A 24,743-nucleotide genomic window follows, 5' to 3' on the forward strand; every position below is an offset into this window, starting at 1 on the left:
GAAACAAGCTGTTTTAGCTTCTCACCCTTTAATGCAACTTTCTTCTGATTGGCTGCTCCTTTAAAACGAAAGATGCAAATAGCAGGTAGGTGGGGCTTCTGTGACCAGAGTTTTTGGATCACAGGGAGTACTAGTAAATACACTGACTTCCTTATAATTTTTTTAAATTATTATTATTAACTGACAAGTGGCAGAGGAAACTTTCACACCATGCCTTTAGGAAAAGAAACAACATTATGAAAACACCTCACCACACACAAAACTGTAAATATTTGTCACTGTTAAATAGTTTAATATTACTGCTGCAGATGTTTAACGCTGACATCCCTTTGAATACTTTCTGTATATGCAATAATACTTTTAAATACAGGATTTTTCTGTTTTTCAAGCCCTCAGCTGTTGGCTTTCAGAGACATAAGTCAAACTTCAATTTTCCAATTAAGGGTCAGGGGAGGAGACAGGCAACCAAACCCCATGCATGTTTTTGGACTATCAAGAGAACCCAGGTTACCCAGAAAGTACTCACACAGTCATAAGGAGACGCCACACAGAAGGACCTCTGACTAGATTCAAACCCAGGACTGCTGTGAGGGAGCAGTGCTAACCAAATATTATAATTACACATTATAAGCAGCTGAGTTACTAAAATAATAAAATACAAGATTTATTATGCAACTCATAATGTTGTCAGCATTATATTAGTGTCATTACTGCAAAGATGTGGACATGTAGCTTTACATAGTTGTTTCACAGTAAAAATGCACCATGCAAAGAATACTGTGTGCTTTTTCTTGCAAGAGTATGATTGTGTCTATCAAATATTCCCATCATTTTGTTTAGTTCTAAACGATCCAGAAAAAGGAAAACAAACTGCACAAATGAGCCCAGATTGTTGTCCGTTAGTTTTCTGGTGATCAATATAATCAAATACAAGAACTTCACAACAAGTAATTCCTTCTGTCAGTTTATTGAGACAGCCAGCAAATGCTGTGGTCAGAGCTGAAACTCCGATCCTTGTCTAAAAGTTTCTTTTCATTAACTCGTGACCACTTCACACAAACACACACAGGCCTACGATTAGTGTCAGGATTGTACATGTGCACCTGAAGCCTCTTGAGAAACTCTCACCATCTATCAGCACCTTTGCTGAATCAGTCCTTCAGCAGGGACCAGGCTTGTGGAAAGCTGCATGCAAGTAAAATAAAAACGTGTGGTGCCCCCTGGTGGCTGAAAAGACTACTAACGCCTAAAAATAATACAATAACTTATCTAAGAACAAGACACCACTGTTCAGCATGTGCAGAGGGCATGGTGGGCTTCCCCTAGCGGCTTCACGTTCTGCACATTTCTCATAATATCTCAGATTAATCTGCACTGAACAGTGCAATAACACTCGTATAGTGATAGAGACTACAAGGTTTCAACAAGCAAGTAAAAATCCCACACATACAAAAATAATGCATTTCTAAAAGCAAAGCACATAGCGATTCTTTGGTTGCTCCTAACTGCTTTCAGTGCAAACATTGGTACACAGTTTACTGTATTTAGCTCATGCTAAATGTCAGGAAGTGCATTTGGTGTAAAATTGTGAGATCAGCTGTGAAGGCAGCTGCTGTGGTGATCCCTTATGACAAGAAAACAGTTGAAAGTAGCTTTTATAGTTGTCGTGTTGACAGTATCTTCAAGGGAGTATCCACAGTATTTCCTATTATTTGGTCCTTTGCATAAAAGTACATTTAGCAAAATACACCACTGTGTTTTGCTTTTTCGCTTCCAATACTCACTAAACTCACCTGTCATCGCTCCTAAAAATACAAGCTGTAAGTTCAAGCTGGAGGTTTTAAAAGCTGCAAAAATCAGTTTTTGGTGTCGGCACAAAAAATGTTTCTTTGTAAAGTTAATTTAAACATCCAGCAAGCACACAGTGACATTAGCATCTATTTAGAATTGTGCCTTTAGAGGACTGTAAACATGGATGAGCATTTAAATCATGGATGTAGACAAGCATGTATTCAAAGTATTGATTCAAGCAGCTTTAAAGGCTAACTTTTCATGGACAATTGTTGGTTTTTGATATTTACTCCATTGAAGATACAGTCGCCAACTATGAATCCCAAACTGCATCTTACCACCAGGTGGCAGCAGTGAGAAGAAGAAGACCCCAGAGAGAAAACCATGAAAAATATTGCCAAGTGTACTGCCCATCTTTAGAATTGCTAGTGGCCTTTCTTAAATATTGATTGTAAATGCTCTATACATTTTCCTTTAAAAAAAAAACCTGCTTTACTGTAGGACAGTCTATTTGTAAAAACACAACAATTTAAAAATAATGTAAAACCTTTAAAAAGCAATTAAAACTGTAAACAGACTATGATGTTACAAGTCCATGGCATATGCTGGATCGATCCAGCCCACTTAAATCCCTGTGTATATGTATCACGATGAAGAGATATCAAATAAAGTGAAATTAAGGCTTCGCTGCGCTCAATTGTAATACCACTTTGAACCACAAGATGGTACAGCGAGTTAGTGTGTCATCCAATTATTCAAGCGAGAGTTAGCTCAACATTCACACTGAATTTGTGTTACTATCTTACTTGCCCACCTATTTTGGTAACTAGAAAAGCACAGGCCATGCTTTAAAAAAAGAAAAACATTAGATTAATCAGGAGTCAAATTGTAAGATAGCAACGCTAAAGATGCTGGTTGGGCTGGACTACTACTCTAAAATTTTCTTATAAAACACTGCCACCTTGTGGCGAAAGTTCTAATTACATTTTAGAGGGTTTCTGCAAAAAATACCTTTGGCCTTCACCTGCAGCGTAACAGTTACATTCCCTTTGCTGTCTAATAAACTATTTAGCTGCTGTTTCAATTGCACGGATATTATGAAGATGCATTTCAAAGTGTGCACATCACAGAAGCATTGGCTTAATCAGTGAGAAAAGAGCTGCAGATACACTTTGGGATCACACAGGGGCACAGCAGTAAACATCGTGGGCCCCGCTGGAGATCCACTACTTTTCTCCTGCTGGGTTCCACACAACGCTAAAGATGGTGGCCTCCAATGACATCAAGAACCATCCCATCAACCTTGAAACACAGTTAGGACACTTCAGGTTGCAGCTTCTGAGGGGGGAAAAACAAAGAAATTATGTCATATGGATGAAGGAGTGCACCAAAATGCTAGACAATGAAGTCAGTGGAGATGGCGTTAACCTGTTCTTTCAGGGCCTGCATGGATGTGTACTCCATTTGATCCCTCTTCTTCCTGATCCAGTCGGGTTCATCGGGAATCAGGGCTGCCATAATAAACTTGATTAAGATCAGCACGTGCTGCAAAACACACGAAGATAAACATGTCAGGGGTATACACAGAAATGTGTTTGATTAGCTGTTTAGTTCTCTTCTTACCTCCCCAAAAACAGCCAACAGCAGGACGTTCGTGCTGCTCAGGCCGCCCTCGCGACACAGCTCTTGTAACCGTGGCGACAGCAGCAGCAACCAGCAGTTAGAAATAACAGAGACGAAACTCAAGACCTCGAAGGCAACCTGGGACACGAGACAACAACGTGAACTGTTTGCTCATAAACGGGACGAGCGTGACAAAGGTTCTGACCTGCTGACCTGCCACACGCCCATGTTAGCCACAGGAGGGGAGAAGGGCTTGCGGAAGAGGTTGCAGATCTTATAGGCGTCTGATCGGATCTCCGTTATGTTGTTGATGAGCAGCAGCACGGCCGTCAGAGGATACACGCAGGAGAAAAGACTCAAATACCCAAACTGCACCAGGAGCTCTATATATTCTGCAAACAGGCCCTGGGACACCACAGGAAGCTATCACTCTCAGTGTATTATAATCAAACTGTGTTTTATAATGTATTTATTGGCTTTATTCACTGATACTGTCCTGAAAAAATATTTTTAGTTGCTATTGGCCAGATTATATTTTAAATATTTCACCCTATCAGTGCATGCCTAATGTTTTCTATATCCTCACAGGAAAAACAGGCAGGGTTCTCTGGTTCCGGAATTTGTCCTCCTTAGGGTCATCTTCACTCTCTGTCCTGTGGGGGGCGCTGATGAATCTGTCCACCAGGAAAGGTATAACCACCTCTGTCACCTGGTTAACCAGCTGACTCACGATCAACAAAGACGCCAGGCGCTGAAGAAAGTAAAACAAGGAATATAATTCTGCCACCCTTTACTTCTTCCACTTTTCCACTGATTATCTAAAGGAGTTCCCCAGAGCTTCATATTAGGACCACTGCCCTTCTTTCTATATAGAATCATTTTTTTGCAGTTATAGCTTGCTTATCTCTTTCAGTTTATTTACACAGTTAAATGGGTCTGTTTAGCAGACACTGAAATAGCTGTACAGAATATGTAATGTTCAACAGAAAGATTTTATTACAAAACAGGTGGGCGGAGTTAGAAACTCTAAATGAAATCTTTTGGCTTCTACCATAAAATGCGCAAGACGTAGGTTACCTTACGAAGCAGGGGCACATCCTGCTTGAAGAAGGCAATGTGGAAGAGCACGGCAAAATTGTTGAAGAAGGTGAACTGAAGGAAAAAAGGAGAACCTGTCAAAGAGGAATCCCTGTACTTTATAAGATAATGGTTCAAAAGGAGAGGAAAGCAGGAACTAACCACCAAAATCTTGGCTGTCAGATGGTTCTCGAAGGCGGACTCCTCTCTGTGGTTTTCTAGAGGGACGCAGTAAAAGCATTTCATTAAATGTGCAGGATTTCTATCCTAAAAATTGCCAACACACATACGGTTCAAATGAGAAACATCTCCACTGCATTAACAAACTCATGGGTCTGTATTCTCCTTGCAGTTCAGTCTCACTCACCATATTCAGTCAGACTCTGCGCCACGTTCCTGTAAACATTTCCTAGCATGTTTGTGTAAACGATGTGAAGCACTGAGGGTATGTAGAGCAAAGCCTGAGACAGCAGGGAGTTCCAGTCTTTGTGTAGCTGTTTCACCTGGGCCTCCCCCCAGTAGAAACACATCATACCGAGTACCACTAGCCCTGCAGGAGGAGGCGGGACAGGCATTTCATCTTTTACTGCTAAATCTTTGCAGAATCAGAGAAAATAGAGCAAAAAACATTTCTGCACCTACCTAGAAACAGCCCCACAACTGGGACCGACACCAGCACCATGCGCAGGTCTCTCTTCCATTCAGGGAAAAGAGGCTCCACGCGACCTGTAACGGGGTTTACGCCGAGGTCACCGTAGAAATTGGGCCGAGGCTCTGCAAAACGCTCTGCGAGGTTCATGGTCCCCCAGCGGTACGACAACGAGGAGCTCCGGCGTTTCCACAGCTCCATGAACACCGTGGACCAGATCATGCTGAACATCGCCTGAAGCATGTGGCCGCTGATCATCGGTCCTGAGTCATCATCATTAATTATGACCTTCGATCCCGAGACCGAATCCACCATTTCCTTCTTAACCTCACCTGTGATGACAGGAAGAGTTTTGTGTCCTGTCAGTGACATCCATACAGCAGGGCATCTCATGTTTAATAACTGGATTTAATCAGTCTGGAATCACTGGTCTTTGTGGGAGAAGATAGGACTTTAATGAAAAGGTGGGAAAAAGCCAACAACAGTCCTGCTTCAGACTGTTTCCAATTCATATAAGTTCACTTCTTCTTACAGAAAACATTTACTTTGAGCATTAGTTGTATTTTAAGTCAATTCGAGTCACTCCAGTGACAGTGAAGTAACAGGAAGTAACCTCGGGCAGAATCAGGCTCAGGGGGATGAGGGTAGGAACAGAAGACAATTCTGTGTAGGTGTTTTCTTCTTTGAAGCACAGTATTTTATACTGTATATGGTAAAACAGCATATTTCTTACCTGAAAACTACAATTTATGAAAACAACTAATAAAAATCACCATAAAACTTCCACAACTGGTTTCTGAAATAATTCTTAAAAAGTAAACTCTCATCTTGACATGTTTCTATTAAATATTAATACAAACTTCCAACAGAAGAAAGAAATGTAGTAAAAAGGGTCTGCCACTGTGCTTTGTGTTTAATTACTGGCCGTGGGAACTGCATACATAACTGTTTTGTCTGTGTTAGGTTCTCATGGTTGTCTAAGGAGCTTGAAAAGAAAGCAACTGGACTTCTTTAAGTTTCGTGAAGACGTTTCACAGCTCATCTAAGAGGCTTCTTCAGTTCTAAAACCAAATGGTAACATGACAGGGTGATGCACGGTTTCACAGCGACTTCACCCGAAACCGCTGCTGTTAATGACTCATGCCTTTTTTCACACCTTGGCTCCAGTGTCAAGTCACATGATTAATAGGTCAACAAACCTCTTAAGGGACAACGCCCACCTGGGCTTTGACTCTCCACCATTTGATTTTAGAACTGAAGAAACCTCTTTTATAGTAGATAAAGTCCTTTATTTCGGACAGTTTTTCTCTATTACTCAAAAAGAACAAATATATATCATATATTATAAGTGGCCCATTATATAAAGTAATAATTAGAGAATTAGAGAATTTTTAAAAAATGTTTGGAATCATGTATGCTTTTCGTTCCACTTCTCACGTGTACACCACTTTGTATTGGTCTTTCACGTGGAATTCCAATAAAACTGATTCATCTTGTGGCTGTAATGTGACAAAATGTGGGAAAGTTCAAGGGGGCCGAATACTTTTGCAAGCAACTGTATAAGCATGTTGTTTTTGAGTGCCAAATACATCATAAAGGCCATATGTGGATAAATCCACACACCTACCTGAGAAGTATGAGATGGCCAGGCCCAGTATTGCAGGTGTGAGCAAAGACCAGGTGTAGAAATCAAGGAAGCTGAAGTAAAACGCCACAGCGCTTCCAAAATAGTCATTGACTGAATCTAATAAGTTAGACAGAAATATCTGGTGTGAGCACATCCACGCAGCCATCGATTATGAATCTTAATACGTTCCAGGAGTGACAAATGCATGTAATGTAAGATTTTTACAGCTATTTGAATGAACAAAACTGCACGCAAGCTTAAAAGCAGTGTGTTGTATTTCCACCCACCAAGTGGCTGAGCCAGCTGATTCCCCGAGTACCAGGCTTCACCGAGGTCCTTCAGTTTTTTTCGGTTGTGGAGGGGAAACGTGTCCACAACAACACCGGCTGAGGAAAGCTTCTGCCCTGCAACATCACTCAGTGTCATCACATCGAATCTCTTCAACCCAGGATGACTTGAAGACTTAAAAATAATCATAATCCCTAAACTGTACATATAAGCACATCTGAGGGAAGCAGTTCAGATCAGCGAGAAACTTTGCCATTCATATGCCAGTCCCACAAACCAAAGAAGAATAACTGCACATAAAGCCGCAGCTAAAAGTAGGTCCTAAGCAAAAGTGATGTTCATTACAAATAGGGATGGGTACCGGTATCCGTACCGGTAGTAACATAAACGGTAGTAACCAGACCGAAAAGCAGCGCACATGCTTTATTTCGGTGCTTTTTTTTCCTGAGATGTCATACACTTTGAATTCTAGCCAATCTTTTTATGTTTCTGAGGATAGTAGGCGGGCCCAGGTACGTACGTTCCTTTAGAGCAGAGCTACAGATTAAAAATGCCCAAGGTGAAGCGGTCAAAAGTATGGCTGTACTTCACAGCAAAATATGTAAACTCAGCAGCCTGCAACAAGTGCTTTAAGGTGATACTGTGATACTGTCAAAGGAGGTAACACCTCAAATCCGATGAAACACCTGGCGACGCATAGCGGTTTTTTTTTAAAAGCCAAAAAATGCGCCATATTTGATAGCTTGCTGCGAGACCTCACACCGAGCACATCTACTGCGGGTGGGTTGCCGGTTATCGGACCCTGCCAGTGTAGCAGAAATGATGAGGATGATGATGCAGCAGCAGCCGTTCTTCTCTGCGTGAGTAGCTTAATGTTGTTGGTGTGTAATTTACGTTGAGTAGGCTAACCACGTTATTACATTAATGCATGTAAGGTGAACTAGCAAACATCATCGTAGTTACATGCGGCTGTCTTCTTGTTTAATGGCAGATACTCCCTTCACCCTGGCCAAAAAGGCTAAAATGACCAAAGAAAAAGTGGAAAACAGTTAAACATGAGAGGTTTTTGGACAAAGTTTGTGTTTTTTCCATTGTTTAAGCACTGCTTCCAGCCAAGAGTGATACCATATATGCCCCATAGCTGCAGAAAAGGCTAACATTGTTATATTTTTACAAAAAAAACAGCTGAACATGAGAGGTTTTTGGACCAATTTTGTGTTCTCCATTCTTTAAGCACCGGTTTGAGCACCGTTTAAGCACCAACACCGTTTCAAAAGTACCGGTGTTAGATTTGTATTGTTGATTGTCATTTATGCTTAGAAATATTTACTTATATATGCTTAGAGTTTTGTAATTAGTTGTAGATTGGTAGAGGTTTTGATCCTTGATAGTCTGCAAACTTTGTGTGTATTAGACAGCACTTTGGGAGCATGAGAGGTCATACCGTGTCTTATTGTTTTATGGTAGGATTAACGTAGTTGCGTCTGTTCTAGTCTAAGTGCTCTTTGTTTAGATGAACTGCAGGACTTCCTCACCGTGTTATCTAGGATGAACCATCTAGGGTGAGGGGGAGGCTACCCTCTTCCTGACCAAGGATGTTTGACCCTTTGATCAGCAGTCCACACACACACACACACACACACACACACACACACACACACACACACACACACACACACACACACACACAGGCAAGGTACTCTTTGTGTGTATGTAGACGTCATATGTTAATGAACTTATGCATATTCATGTAACCTCAATAAAAGAACAGTGGTACGGGAGAACGGACGAGAGCAACTGGGGTCAAGCGAAGGAACGGTGCCTGTCCGGTTCTCTCCCGTGCATGAGAAACATGAAGAAGCTTGCCTACTTGTGTCTTGCTTTGCAGTGTAATTATATTGCCTTCAACGTTCCAGCGGATGGGTTCAAGCTACAAACCTATCATTAATTGGTCCTTCGAGAGCCGGAGCCCTGGAATCGCATTCACCGAGGGGAGGAGGGACACGCTGAAAGACTGACGTCAGCCAGGAAGTTCCTGTGGATTCGCTGTCTGTCTTTTCTCCTCGATGAATGGCGATCGGCGGGATTCGATGCTGATATTACACGCTAAGCAACACCAAGTAAGTTTACAGAGGCCGACTCTATAACCGTGTCGTTGTGCAGTCTCCGCCACTTTGTGAGGCGTTGAGAAGTTCGCTGCTTTGTGGAGCGAAACCCGGGTTCCTTGCTACTGTGTGCAGCAAGAGGTTCCTTACCGCTTTGTGGGGTAAGAGGTTCCTTACCGCTTTGTGGGGTAAGAGGTTCCTTGCTACTTTGTGCAGCGAGAGGTGAGTTCTCCGCCACTTTGTGAGGCGTTGAGAGGTTCCGCGGGGTCCAGATTGTGCTGGACAGTAGGCCTATTTTGTGTTGTTGTCATTGTCGTCGTCGTTGTTGTTGTTGTTGTTGTTGTGTGAGTGTGTGCGGAGCAGAACATGTGGTCTGTGACACCGACTGCTGTTGTTATCATGGGTTTCTAAGCAACCAAGAGTGAGTCGGAGGGAGACAGACGTTTGTGCTGGACTTTGCTCCTGGCAGCACAAAGTATTTATGTAAAAAAGAGAGAGAGCGATGGCTCCTTAGCTGCGCGGGTTCACGCGAGCGCGGTCACGCGGACCTGAGCCGTGCGGTTAATCGCAGGCTTATAAATGGAAGAGATTCAAATGTTAGAAGTTTTCAGAAAACACACCAGCCTTGAAGAGCGTGTGGAGAAGGCCAGTCCACAGCACTTAAGATATGCTCTGGTGAATGGCTTTCCCCCCACCCCTTGCTGACACAATGTTTATTCTTTAGCTTGCCCTGATCGACAACAGCCTGTGTGCCAGACCATAGATTTAATTTAGGTGGATAGTTGTTAAAAGTAATCTACATTAAGCTTGTGGTTGCTCAAATTCAGTACAATGACATATGAGGTGAAGTGTTATAGATAAATATTTAAGCTAATGAAGTGCATAGAGGCACTTGACCTGTGTGAAAGACTGTCGTCTTATTATGAGCCATTGTTGAGATATACCGCACACCTGTGAAAACAACTAATATGCTGAACCCTGTATGAAACATCTAAAAGTACGTGATGGAGAAGCTGTGTTGAATATGAAAGTGTAAGACTTTGCCGCTGTGGGAAGAGCATGCAACTACTGTGTGATGTTGCGTTGCGTTTTTTTCTTTTTCTTCTGAGCTGATGAGCAAGCTACACATTATCAGATCAAGAGCTGTCTGAGAACTACTCAAAGAGAGGGAAACAGAGCTAGGATAACTGTGATAACTGGAGTGTGCAGCGTTTCCATGAGCAGTTTTCCTGCATCTTGACTTGTGTGTAGAGTGTTCATAACATCAGCATCATGTTTTTGTTTATTTGTTTGATGGGTTGAAAAATAGTTAAATAAACTGGTGATCATATTTACGGATCACCATGGCACATATCATCAGCCATGTGATTTATTTTTGCAGATGACAAAGTGAGTGTGAATGTGTCTGACGTCACAGTGTTTTTGTGCGCTGTGTAAAAGTAATTGCCTTTGATTGTGAGTGAGAGCGGTGATTCTGCAGGTCACCAGCTATTGTAACGAAAAAAAAGAAAAAAAAAAGAGTGAAAAAGAAAAATCATAGGAAAAAGGTTTTGTGTTGATCAGCCAAAAACAACTACAATTTCATTTTCTGCTTTTAAGAAAAGACTGTTCACAAAAACACACACACAGAGAGAGAGATGTGTGTTGATTAAGCAGTGATGATAATAATGAAATGTCTTAGTTTGTCACTTTCAGGTGAAAAGCAGACCTGAATCAATTTTCCACATGCAGCAGTCGGAAGAAAGTTATAGTTTAACATCATTGGAAACATGCAGGCCAAGTTTCTGGCTGACTTATTTACAGCGCCATGTGTCTCTCAACCTCACAAGCAAGCAAGCTCTCACCCCTCCCTGAAGACAAGGAATGCAGCTCCAAAGCAATAACATGATAAAGAGACAGCAGCAAGTCCTGAGCAAAGAGTCCCAGCAAAGCAGCAGCAATGTGGACAAACAGCATCAGAGAAGAAGAGCAAACCCATCATCCTGACTGATCGGATGGATGGCACTGTGTTTACAACAAGCTGCAACTTCACTGTGCATGTGAAGAAAACGTTTGAGGAGAACTGAACAGTTGGAGTTTGACATTTGCCACCTGTGGAGTAAAATGGCAAGAAGAGACAGTGGAACACAGGACAAAGCTGAAGGAGAACTGCCGGCTGTTTGGACTGTTGAAGTGGGAGAGGACAAAAGAGTGAGAAGACTAGGTGAGAACACAGAGGAATGCTGTTATTTAATGTGGGAAATCAAAATTTGGGTTAGCAAACCTGGGGAAAAGAAAACTGACTGCTTAAGTTGGAAAATTGAGAAGGAGTCTGGATATATGCAAATATAAAAAACATATACATCATATACAAAATCACACACACAAGCAGAACATGCATTAACCCTACTAACACAAACACAAGAGAGCTCATGAAGATTAGACAACATCTTCAGCATGTGAGTCTGTTTATCATCTTGTCCAAGTCACTTAGTGTGATGCAAAGACCAGTGGACTCATAGCACATTAGTTAAGAAATGATTAAATAATAGCAGAGAAATGTGTAGGAAAGGCACAAACACCCATGCAATGAAAATTAGCTTGTTATCTTTCATCAGTGTTAAAATAGTGTCAATTTAGCAGACACTTGTTATTAAATACTGAATTTATCCAATGCAAAAAATTGACTCTCCAGGTTGCAGGACAACAGTTTAACTTTTGTGGGAAAAAAGATCCTGGTTTGACCAACCAGTGATCAGACAATAAATTTAGTTGTTAAAATGGTAAATTGGGAGAAGCTTCCTGCTTGATTGAGGCAGCACATGTAATTTACTGTATGAGGGAAATTGTCTTTTGTGATACTATTTTGAACATGCTTTTCTGTTGTCCTGTCAACTTAGTGGGTTAATAGCTGATATGCAAATTAGTTGATCGGTTTTAGATTAATGAAAGGTGATTGAATTCTAGCACGAGTGAATGAGATGTGTTGGAGTTTGTTGTGTGTTGAGTGGAGACTCTAAAACACTGAGTTTCCTGTTTTGATGTGCGAGTGAATCCTGTATTTAGATACACAACTCTGAATACGTCAGAACAAACTTCTTTTGTGAAGTGCATGACAGCATGTCACATGTTTTATGATGAAGGGAAAAAAGGAAAACTGAATAAAATAGATCTGTGGCCTAAATGAGTGAAGAGCACAGACCTGGTGATTAAACTCATAAGTTAAAGAAGACATTAGGCTTATGTTGTGAGTTGTGCAGCTGATGGTTGGTTTGGAGTGAATCTAGCTGATGATTCTTCTCCTGTTGTGAAGTTGATGAGGAGTTTGTGTCATGACTTAACAAGGCCTTTTTATTTTGATACTTTCACAGTGCACTGAAAGTTTTGTTTGATAATCTCTGTTATTTTTCATTTTTATTTTTTGAACAGGCACTGATTTTGTTTGTCTATTTCTTTTCTTTAAGCAGATCTGCACGTCGGGAATTAAAAGTGCTATACGACCTGTCGAGAAAGCTGTTACAAGTGAGTTTTCTCCACATTGAAATGGACTCAGGAGAAAGCTACTTATTGGGACAATATTAAATGAGAGTCCCTGTCCTAAAAAGGATTCAGCGATGTAATCCTATCTAAACTTCTTTTTCTTTTTGAAATGACGTCATTTTGCTGAGAGTGGAAACTAAATGCGACGATAGGTTCCACTATCAGCAAAGAAAGAAAGAATGAATGAATGAATGAATGGAAATAGAATAAAAACAAACTGACTGACTGGTAAAAGCTGACAGGACTTGACCACGACTCAAGGTTAACCTCCACCTAGACAGGACAAAAGGGTGGATGATTTTATGTGTTTTTGTTACAGGAGCAGAAAGATGACAGCAACATTCGAGGTTGCATGACGATTTAATCTTTTAAATGCCATTTTCTCTGTCTGTGAATTTACTATGTGTGTGTTATTCACTACCTTGTGTTGCTTACAGAGGTAATGGTGACAAAGTATGCAATACGCCTGCGCAAGCGCTAACATTTGCATTTTCTTTTCTACAGCATTGCAGTTTTTCATGTGTTTGATCATGTGATTTATAAGAGGATTACTTAATGTTTTTTTACTATAGGATTTCTGGGTTTATATGTGTATGACATTCTTTCTACAGCTAGGGATGGCTAACTTTATGGTGTTTTTATGGCACCTCTGGAATGTGGATGGCCGACGCCTGCCCACCAGGACAATCAATGTGTGTTGCTAATGTTTGTTTTTTGAGACTGCATGTACAAGATTCAGCAGAAGCGGACAAGTGACATGAGACAAACAAATAAGAGATGCGGTGTTATGGAATAGTTAATATGGGCTCATTTGCTGGCCACTCTTGAGCCCATAAATAATATATGAGTGGAGTGACTTTGCTTACGAGAAGTCACTGATTACATTACTGTTGACTGAGTACATGGGATGATCCATGTCTGAGGCAAATTATGGTAATAATTGTAGTTTACTGATTTGAGAAAACCTGCACATGACACTTGTCTTGCTAGTGCTGAATGCTTATTACTTTTATGATATAATTGTTTACAGGTATGACGTTTGATTTCACTTCCAGATTTTGCTTTCCAGGCCATGATGGTGTGTATGCAGGCTCCTGGCAGAGCCAGGTGTTATGCAAAACACACTAACATTTTTATTGCAGGATTATAGGTCCAGGGTGGTGCTGCTCCAGGGGAGGAGATGCCCTGATGTTGCCTGGGATATGATCTAGCTAATCTTTTTCTTTAAGACAGGAATCCAGGTTTGGTGAGTTGACGCATGGGTGTGTCCATGCGTCAAGAGGAGGGGTCCAAGGATTAACATTAAACAATGTTTTTTATTATTGTTGCAGTGATTTGTGTGATTAGCCGTTTTATTTACAAATATTAAACCTATGCAAGTGGTGCACCCATGTTCAGATGAGGCTTTGATGGCCTATAAGTGAAGTTCACTGAACTAAAGAATGTGGTTTGATGATTGTTGACATACTCTCCAAATAGTTTGTCTTCCTAGCAAGGAAATACAGGTGCAGCAGTAATCTCCTGAGAAATCTTCAGAGGCCCAGTGAGAAGCGCATAGCTGACAGGACCAGGCAGTGGTTGAGGTCAAAGGTCAAGCTGGTTGGGGCCCATCATGAGATCAGACCTTGGAGCCACAGCAAGGACCATTTTAACTGCCTGCAAAATAGCGAGAGACCCTCCTGGATTTATCAGAGCCACTGCAAGAGGTCGAGGGCCCAGGAAACCCCGGCACCCTCAAGACAGCACAATAGAGAAATCTCACACTTGGTTGTTTCAGTGGTGAGGGGGGAGTGCTGATTGAGCCCCCGTAGGGTAAGCTCGCACTTCAACCTCCAGCCTCTGATCAACTCTAGGGCAACCAAGTGCGAGGCGTGACGGACCTGTGTGCGACCAGGACCCTCTTGGTTACCTTGACTACGACGCTCATCCTTATAGGACCCCAGCTGGTGCCGGAAACAGCTGAACCAGGAGGAAGGCAGAGGAGATGGACACATGACAACTCTCACCTAAGAGAGACAGATCCAGCAGGCCCAAAATCAGGACTATGCATGACGAGAAGGAGTGCCTGAGAGGATCGTCCACAGGATGGGAGCTGAGGCCAGGAGAGAGGCTTCAGGAGGATCAGAGATCATCTTCAGCACAGCAGACATCACACAGAGAGCTTCCAGGAGATCAAGAGGAGACTTCCCACAGCAAGATTTTAAATAAAATGAAAGATTCAATATTGACGCTGAGAAAGACAATTAAGGTGTACGACGTGCTCTGCCTTAAATCTTCAGCAGCGTTGGGATATGAAAACTCGAGGGATGAGGGCTCCATCGACAGCGCAGAAGGAGTTCGAGGATGACATCATGATTCTGTGAAAAGCACAGGAACCAGAAGCTATGGTGGTGATGACAGCAATTTCCTATGAACATCATCTAATGCTGTGCCACTGTACTGTGCATACGATGACACTCTGAAGGCTGCTGGGATCATAACAGCAGTAAGATGACGGAACCCAGCACCCTTTCCACAGAGAGCTTTTTCTGCAGAGCGTGGACAATTAAGGAGTCATAAATATCCCCCTCACAAGACGAAGGTCTGAAGTCAGGTGATGGGGGCTGGTAAGAGGCCATAAAACTGGAGTGCTGAGAGGTCTGCAGCTTGGAAATAGCTGAGACCCATGTTGACGAACAACAAAACCAACTGGTATGTTTGAATGTTTATTCTACATACATTTGGACTCTGGTCCTATGGACAGTGATGGAAACAACTGGAAGAGACATTCATGACGCCCTGCAGAGCTTAAACCACTCTGCAGAGAGACATGTGATGTGCACACCCGGAGGAAGCATCACCAAGCTGGGATGTTTTTGAAAATGTTATCTTCTTATTTTCACTATTAAATTAACAATTTCTTTGTTTGCTCATAGGATGCAGTTTGCCATGAGATGAGATCAATGAGGAATGGGATAACTGCTTATACATTTGTTGAACTGTGTACCTTTTCAGTAATTTAGGGTGATTTGACGTATGCTGAGTATAAAAATGTTTGCATTGAAACTGTCAGACATGAGGTATTCATACCTGGGAACTTTTCAAGCATAAAGGTCAAAAAGGGGGGAAATGTTAGATTTGTATTGTTGATTGTCATTTATGCTTAGAAATATTTACTTATATATGCTTAGAGTTTTGTAATTAGTTGTAGATTGGTAGAGGTTTTGATCATTGATAGTCTGCAAACTTTGTGTGTATTAGACAGCACTTTGGGAGCATGAGAGGTCATACCGTGTCTTATTGTTTTATGGTAGGATTAACGTAGTTGCGTCTGTTCTAGTCTAAGTGCTCTTTGTTTAGATGAACTGCAGGACTTCCTCACCGTGTTATCTAGGATGAACCATCTAGGGTGAGGGGGAGGCTACCCTCTTCCTGACCAAGGATGTTTGACCCTTTGATCAGCAGTCCACACACACACACACACACACACACACACACACACACACACACACACACACACACACAGGCAAGGTACTCTTTGTGTGTATGTAGACGTCATATGTTAATGAACTTATGCATATTCATGTAACCTCAATAAAAGAACAGTGGTACGGGAGAACGGACGAGAGCAACTGGGGTCAAGCGAAGGAACGGTGCCTGTCTGGTTCTCTCCCGTGCACGAGAAACATGAAGAAGCTTGCCTACTTGTGTCTTGCTTTGCAGTGTAACTATATTGCCTTCAACGTTCCAGCGGATGGGTTCAAGCTACAAACCTATCAACCGGTTTGGCACCGGTATCGGATAAAACCTAAACGATACCCATCCCTAATTACAAACTAAACTAATTATTAGACCAGCCACAAATTAAGTCATGAAAGCCTTGAAAATCCATAAACCTTTGTAGGGTTGCAGCTGTATTAGCCCACAGCTGGAAGGGGGTCCTGGCAAACGCACCATGATGATAAATGACTTAAGAAAAATTACTAACACACACGTGGATGTTGTTTCTTCACACTGAAAACATGACAAAAGCACAAACCACACTCACAGATGTTGTCTCTTTTTTGCAGCATGCGGCTCTCAGGCAGGCCGGGTATCCTCAGGTCCCTCTGCACCCGCAGTCCATCCAGCTCATACTTCACTATGTACTGTCGCTCCGCCAGCGTGAGAAACACCTCCATGTTATCTGTCACACACATGAACAGAGATGCATTAAACAAACGCACATAGAGATTAATCTTTTTTTTCCTTGACCCCAGAAAGCATTTAAAGGTCAAATAGTGAAGATTTTAATGAAATCCCACATTTATTTTGTACAATACGTGAGTGCACAGTTTAACAAAGTTTTAAAGGTATTATAAAAGATCAATCTAAGCAGATACAGGAGATTTGTGCAAAAGGTCAAGCTCAGATTGTAACATCAGATGACCCTCGCTGTCATGCTAAAACATCCAAAAAATGCATTAGCTGGCCTTTTCACAATAAAGTGTTTTCTAATGGTTCAGTTGGTTCAAGTAGACTGGTGAATGTTTTTCCATTATCATCCTTTGAATCAGCATACTCAAAAATCAGTCGGAATCGCTTCAACGTTTACCCATGATGCTTTTCCTGACTTTCTGTCATCTGTTACAGCTTTGTCAAACTGAGGAACTGAAACTGCTTGCTGAAGTGAAAGAGCTACATCAAGACGCAACAGCAGACAAATGAGGATTATTTTGAGCTGTGCATCATGCAAAGCTACTGTAGTGGAATCCACGAAGAAAAATAAGGAGCTCAAATTGAGCACAGTAGTAAGAAGCTCACTCAACTGTTCGAATGCTCTTTGAACCCACACGAGTAATGAAAGAACACAGACTGGACTTTGTACTGTGAACACCTGCCAGAGTGTTTGTGCAAGTCATTTTATTATTTTTAGGAAGCTACTATTAGAGAGGAAATTCATGCAAAATAAATAATTGTGGATATTCCTAAATCGTTCTTGGATACAGTGCTCTAATAAGTCTCCCTAAGCTCTACAGGGTACTTCCTAATGTCTTGTTTAACCATGTAAAGTGTGCTCCCCCAAAGCTGCTCCACTGCACCTGAATCTTTAAAGTTGTCTCTGTCATTGTAGGAGAAGGCCTCCATGTCCCCGCTGCGGTAAGTCTTACAAAGACCCAACTCTTCAGCGGCTCGTAGTAACGTGCAGCGGGGGGCCGAGACCACGATGATATCACCGCTGGCGTCCTCACCCGGGTGGGCCAGTAATGCAGCACCTGTTCACAGTGAAGCAATGGTTAAACGGGGACAAAGAGCTGAAAAACCTTAAACATCCTTACACTCAGGAATGAGAGAATCAATTCAGTCTAAAACACGTGCAGTGCTGCGAAGAAGCATCTCCTCCCCATCCTGATAGCTTAATTTTTCCATATTTGTCACATTTACATATTTCAGATCATTAAGATAACCTGAGTCAATAAAAAATGCACTTTTTAAATTATGATTTTATTTATTAATAGAAAAAAAATCTAAAAAATCTATTTTAAAAAAGTAAATCACAAATCATCTGTGATTAACCCCATTTCTTGGAAAGCCGAGTGATATGTTTGTAGCTTGAACCTATTCGCTGGAACGTTGAAGACAATATAATTACACAGCAAGCAAGACACGAAGTAGGCAAAGTTCTTCATGTTTCTCGTGCACGGGAGAGAACCGGACAAACGCCGTTCCTTCGCTTGACCCCAGTTGCTCTCGTCCGCTCCCCCGTAACACTGCTCTTTTATTGAGGTTACATGAATATGCATAGGTTCATTAACATATGACGTCTACATACAAACAAAGAGTACCTTGCCTGTGTGTGTGTGTGTGTGTGTGTGTGTGTGTGTGTGTGTGTGTGTGTGTGTGTGTGTGTGTGTGTGTGTGTGTGTGTGTGGGGTCAGAGTGTGACCCCATAAATAACTTCCCTAAACCTGCTGGTCTGGAAGTCCAACAGTTCATCTAAACAAAAGGCACTTGGCCTAAAACAGATAAAGCCACGTTTATCCTGCCATAAAACAATAAGACAAGGTACGACCTCTTCCCATGCTCCCAGGATGTAGGTGTGCATTCCAGTGTGGAATACACACCAAGCCTTTGCAGCCTGCTAAAGATCACACATCCTATCACTACACAATTGATTATACACCTCTAAGCATATATGGTTAAATATTTCTAAGCATAAATGACAATCAACAATACAAAACCTAACATTGAGTACACTTTCGCTAGCCACGCCCAGGCCTGCCAGACCTGTCGAATCAAGAAATAATTTAAATAGAACCTGTCTGACAAAGTGAAGGAGCTAAAAGATCTAAAAAAAGCAACGCATCATGCAACGATCTAAATAAATAACTGAAAAACAATGGCACTGGAAAGGGTTACAGCAGGGGTAGGCAACTCCAGGCCTCGAGTGCCGGTGTCCTGGAGGTTTTAGATGTGTCTTTGATCCAACACAGCTGATTTAAAGGGCTAAATGACTACTCAGCATTTCTTGAAGTTCTCCAGAGGCCTGGTAATGAACTAATCATTTGATTCAGGTGTGTTAACCCAGGGTGCAATCTAAAACCTGCAGGATACCGGCACTCGAGGCCTGGAGTTGCCTACCCCTAGGTTACAGAGTCATTTCTAAGGCTTTGGGACTCCAGAGAACCACGGATATAAGAAACGTGGAACAGCGGTGAACCTTCCCAGGATTGACCAGCCAATCAAAATCACTCCAAGAGCACATCAACGACTCACAGGAGGTCACATAAGAGCCCTATACAAATATTTTAAGAACTGCAGGTCTCACTTGAATCAGTTAAGGTCAGAGTTCATGTTTCAACAAGAAGAAAGAGACTTGGCAAAAATTGCATCCATGCTAGTGTTGACCACGAAGAAGACAAAGGCTCGTCTCACATTTGCCAAAAAAAAAAAACTCTTGATGATTCCCAAATATTTTAGGGAAATATTCTGTGGACTGATTAGACAAAAGCAGAACTTTAAGGGGCTTTTTGAAGATTGCTGAAGGAATTTTTGTCCCAATCTGAAAGATTTATCGCAAATGCTGTTGAAGTTCTTGCTGCCAAAGGTGGCACAACCAGTTACTGGGTTTAGAGGGCAGTTCCTTTTTACACAAGGCCACTTTTTTCCTTTAATAAATGAATTTAGAAATTGCACTTTGTACTTACTCAGGCCATCCTTGTCTAATAATAAAACTGGTTTTTCTCGCTGCACCATAAAGCACGAATGTTCATCCTTTCATACAGATTTCCCCAACCTTTCCCAACTTTGTGGTCCCTGCTAGAATTTCAGTAAGGTGTTATGTGGAGATGAGTTTGTCTAGTTTGCATAGCATTGCTTCAACACAAAACACTGCAAAGAGTCGTGGACAGAGCAGTTTTTATCCATTCGTCCAAACATCTTTAGTTGCCATAACAATGATAACAAAGTGAAAGAACATAAATATTATTATCTTAAAGAGTAGTTTCTTTGTGTCTGTGTGTTTATCTGATATGACATGTGGTTTATGGCTGGCATATGCTTTCTGTGCAGCCATGTCAGACATTTTCATAGGAGTCATTTAAATGCATTTATCTGACATGTAGCTTGGAAATGCAAATTCAATCAAATGTTTAAAGAGTAGCAATGTTTCCTGGAAATGATTCTCCTATTACGTTCATTCCTGGCACAAGAGAAATCCTCATAAATGTTTGATCCGCATGCTTTTTCTTTGAAAGCGAGTTTCCAATCGATGCAGAAACTGAAGTGAGCTCTGTGCTGTTGCTGATATCTGAGCCCTCACCTCCATCTTTCTGAGGAGCTCCAATCACCTTGATGAGCCAGCGCTTCGTCTCGGGGCCGACTTTCCCGCCAAGCTTCACCAGAACCAGCGGCTCCACCCGCTCTGAGAAGCAGCAGGGGCAGCTCACTTTGGTCCAGCCGGATCCAGCAGACGGTTTGCTCAGCAACTTTCCTCCTTTTTCATCTTTAGCCTCCAGCTGTTTGGCTGAATCACCGCAGCCCCCAGCTCCACCTTCATCAGCGCCTGCCTTACTCATGATAAGACTGGACACAAATGACAATAAAACGGTATGTTAACTGGTGCTCTTACCCTCAGTGCTAACATCGCCACCTTATTCCCCTTATTTAGTCACACTAGCTTCGTGGCTCAAGGGTCAGCAGTGACAACTGTGACAGACTGTTCACGGTCTCCAGAGGTAAAGAAGACTGATCATGGTGATCGCCACAAAATTAACCGTACCCAGAGGATAAATGCCTAATGACTGTATAACAAAAACCGCCAGCAGGCTAAAGTTTCAGCATGTGCATCCTGTAAAGATCACAAGGCTGTGGTTAGCTATAGACAGCTCACAGACACTGATCCTCAACTTTTCATTTAAGGTCAAAAAGTTATTTTTCAGATTTAATTGGTGACTAAATACACACACAACTAATGACATTTGTATCAACCTCAGCTATACTTGTGTGTTAACACTGTTACTGTGAGCAGACTAGCCTTACTGACCACTCAAAACACTTTAGAGACTACACAAGTCACATTTAACCACACATACATACAGAACTTTATTTACCTCATATTCATGGGCACTTTAGAATTATAATTAACGCCATACATATATCTGGACAGTGGGAGAAAGCCAGAACACACAGTGGAAATTCACGACAGTGGGAAGGAAAAACACCCTTTTAACAGGAAGAAGGGGAGGAAGACAGGACCAAAAGCATACTGTGGAAGAGAACCAGAGATGAATAATAACTAATGATTAAATGCAGAGTGTGTGTGTATACCCATATAATACGTGGAGAAAAAAAAGGTGAGTGAAGAAGAAACACTCAGTGCATCATGGGAAACCCCCAGAAGCCCCAGCAGCCTAGGCTTATTGCAGTGTAACTAAGGGAGGATTCAGAGTCACCTGATCCAGCCCTACAGTGACAAATGCTTCAGGAAATCATTCCTACCATTCACTTTAAAACTGAATCATAACTCTTGTTTCTGTGACAGGTGAACATACCTGTGAGACATGAGACTGCACACAAATATCATCCTGCAGCTGTAGCACATTACTTCCCTCCTGTGATCAATAAAGTATCTAACTAAACATATACTTCAAAAGTAGCATAAATAAAGTTAAATGCAGCGTTTTTTATAATGCAGGACAAGATGGAGGCGTGTTATTTATCATATTAAGTGACTCCACTGAGACCTTTTACAACGCATTATTTACACCATGAGTACAATAATATAACAGCTTATTTATTGCTAGCGTATGTTTATGCATCAGCTATTACATTATGGTAACTACCAGGCAAGCAAGGGAGGTTTTAGATTTGCATGTGAGGCTCACCACGTCATTTTGCAGACATCTGCATGCTTTGGCTGTCATTTCAGTTACTTGGTGAACTCTTAAAATACGAACTTCCTACAAATGCTGCAGTTTCTTGGGTGGAAGCTGTGGTTATATCAGCTCTAACAACGTTTAAAGAAAAATAGCTTCCTCTATTTTCACTGTATCTGCACTTGAACACACACTGACCAAGAGATACGCTTAGTGAGGACGTAACTGAAAGCAGTAGAGCACTTCCTGTGACTGAGTTATGTTTGTGCAGGCGGGGAAAGTGACAGAGAAGCATTCAGCGGTAAAACAGAGGATGAGTCAGGAAAATACAGCACCTGGCAGGGCGGGGATGATGAGGTTCTGGTCTCCAGTCCTAAAGCAGTAGCCCCTCCAAACTCCTGTTTCAGCACACACACAAACACACACACACACAACAGTGGACATGAAGGCAACAACTGATGAGCTGTTGTGAAAAAGAGCAGCACACTCTCAGCCTTGCACACACTTACCCAGCCTCAGCTTCAGGTTCCTTCCAGCTTCCTGTCTATTAATTTTTAGGTGTGTGTGTCTGAATCTATTGCAGGAATGCGGAGAAACTTCCCAGAGGCCACAGGGTGTGGAGGGTTGTTTGGTTTCTATTCAGGCTCCTCCCTCCTGTCTGCTCACGGTTACACTGCTGCAGCCGCACCCCAGGGTCCTACTGCACCTCTGCTGCTGTGTTAAAAACAGACAAACCTACAGATGTTCAGACGGTTTGGGGGTTGAAGCTAACCTATAGCGCTGGCTTTGAATATTCCAAAGAATAAAGTCTTGAAAAAGAAATGCGTGAGTAAATCTGTGAAAACACAGAAACAGGATCTTATGCAACAGAAACACGAGGCACACAGAAGTGTACACAGTAGGCTGCTGACACAAAGATTTTGTTGTTGTCCTCCTACAACACCAGAACCATAACATTGAAGACACAGAGCATGCGTGGGTAAGGTTTTAATGCAAATTTGGAGCCAATCAGATTCTCTCAACCTGGATCAGTCAATTCAATTCAGTATAGCGCCAAATCACAACAGCAGTCACCTCCAGGTGCTTTATATTGCAAGGTAAAGACCCTGCAATGATACAGAGAACCCCAACAATCACTTTAGCATTGGGGTAAGTGGGAAGGAAAAAGTCCTTTTTAACAGGAAGAAACCTCCCAGAATCAGGCTCAGGGAGGGCGAGCCACCTGCTGCCACTTGTGGGCGAGGGGAGGGAGACAGGTTAAAAGACTCTGTGGAAGGAAAACCAGAGATTAAGTGATCTAAGTTGGCAAACCAGCCTTTAGTCAAGACCCCAGATCAATGAGGTGAAAGTGAAAGTCTAACTAAGGAAACATTAAGACTGAAGGCTTCATTTTGAGGTCAAAAGCTACTCTCTCATCCTTCAAATGGAAATTGTATTCTGTGAAATATTGTGATTGCAGCGGTGGACTGGGGCTACCTGCATTTTACTAATGGTGTTCTTGTAAAACAGGGAAGAGATTATCAGCAGATTAATCGGTAACCAATAGCTACAGAGTAGCAAAGATTAGTTAAAATGATCTCCACTGATCAAACAAACAATAAAAAGCTGCTTACGCACAACGATGCTACTCGAATTAGATTGTTATTAGGTTATAACATGGTGCAAACAGTCCGTAAGTGTTAATAATTATGGCTTATATTGGCGTGACTGTCCCTGTGACAGATGGGCAACCTGTTTAGAGTGTACATGTTCCTGAGAGCCTCAGTGCACAGGACACAACCATGAACTGTGAGCTGCTGTCGAGTATCTGTTTTCTTTCATAAAACACCTTTTTAAAAAAAATAAAATAAATTAGGGCAGAAATAACCCTGCACACCCTGCTTCTTGTGTTCAAATTAATCCACACATGCAGTGAATACACGGTCATTTTATTAGGTACACACTGACAGTATTAGATTGGATGCCTTTTTCTTCAGTCTTCCTGGTATATAACAACTAAGGCATGATGATCACACGGTCGCTGCAGATTTGTTGGTTTCACACCCCTAATGTGAACCTCCTGTTCCACCATGTCTTTAAGGTGCTCTGTTTGATTGATGTATGTTGACTGTCGAGGCCATTTGAGTGCAGTGAACTGCTTATCGTGTTCAGAAAAGTAGTTGCTTAATGATTAAACTAGATGATTAAATAATTCATAGGAAGTTGTTTGGCCCCAAAGTGTACCAAAAAAACATTACTACACCACCACCCTAAAACTTTAAGACAGAAAGGATCCGTTTTTTCATGTTGTTAACGCCACATTCTGTCCGAATTTGTGTCTGAAAGTGTTGCAATAGAAATCGTGACTCATCACACAGCGCAAAGTTTTTTCACCCTTTTGGTGTACAGCTTTTGTGAGCCTCTGAATTACAACCACAGTTTCCTGTTCACAGCTGACCGGAGGAACAGAAAGACTGCGTGCTGTTCTGCTTCAGGGCTTGATGTGTTGTGCATTCGGAGATGCTCGCCTGCAAACCTTGGCTGTAAGGACTTTGAGTTACTTTTGCTTTTCTTTTAGCTCAAAGGGATCCAGATATTTTACTGTGACCGCTGACATGAACAACCACGTCACATTGAAAGTCTTTTGAACCCCCCCAAAACATCTCTACATTCAGAGGCAAAAGCAACACCTCAGTTTTTAAAATATAAGATTAAAAGATTCAAATACTCCACCCTTCATCTCTTACAAT

At 41.8% G+C, this 24,743-nt stretch overlaps 1 protein-coding gene across 1 annotated transcript; it reads right to left on the reverse strand.

Moving 5' to 3' along the window:
- Positions 1–951: 951 nt before the first annotated feature.
- ano10b (anoctamin 10b) lies at positions 952–22,948 on the reverse strand. The gene is made up of 16 exons (XM_085414654.1): positions 22,524–22,948; positions 22,350–22,412; positions 20,460–20,722; positions 17,740–17,913; positions 16,707–16,844; positions 7,055–7,171; positions 6,768–6,884; positions 5,134–5,472; positions 4,859–5,041; positions 4,654–4,709; positions 4,492–4,566; positions 4,001–4,165; positions 3,628–3,819; positions 3,415–3,552; positions 3,220–3,336; positions 952–3,129 (listed from the first exon to the last, which is right to left on the reverse strand). Exons 3-16 carry the CDS (start codon positions 20,713–20,715, stop codon positions 3,106–3,108), a joined length of 2,091 nt encoding a protein of 696 aa, XP_085270780.1. The 5' UTR covers positions 20,716–20,722; positions 22,350–22,412; positions 22,524–22,948; the 3' UTR covers positions 952–3,105.
- Between the last annotated feature and the right edge of the window lie 1,795 nt (positions 22,949–24,743).

This window comes from Rhamphochromis longiceps, linkage group LG7 (assembly GCF_057381845.1).
Source record: "Rhamphochromis longiceps isolate RC_006_pf linkage group LG7, R_longiceps_female_GT1.1, whole genome shotgun sequence".
Taxonomy (NCBI): Eukaryota; Metazoa; Chordata; class Actinopteri; order Cichliformes; family Cichlidae; genus Rhamphochromis; species Rhamphochromis longiceps.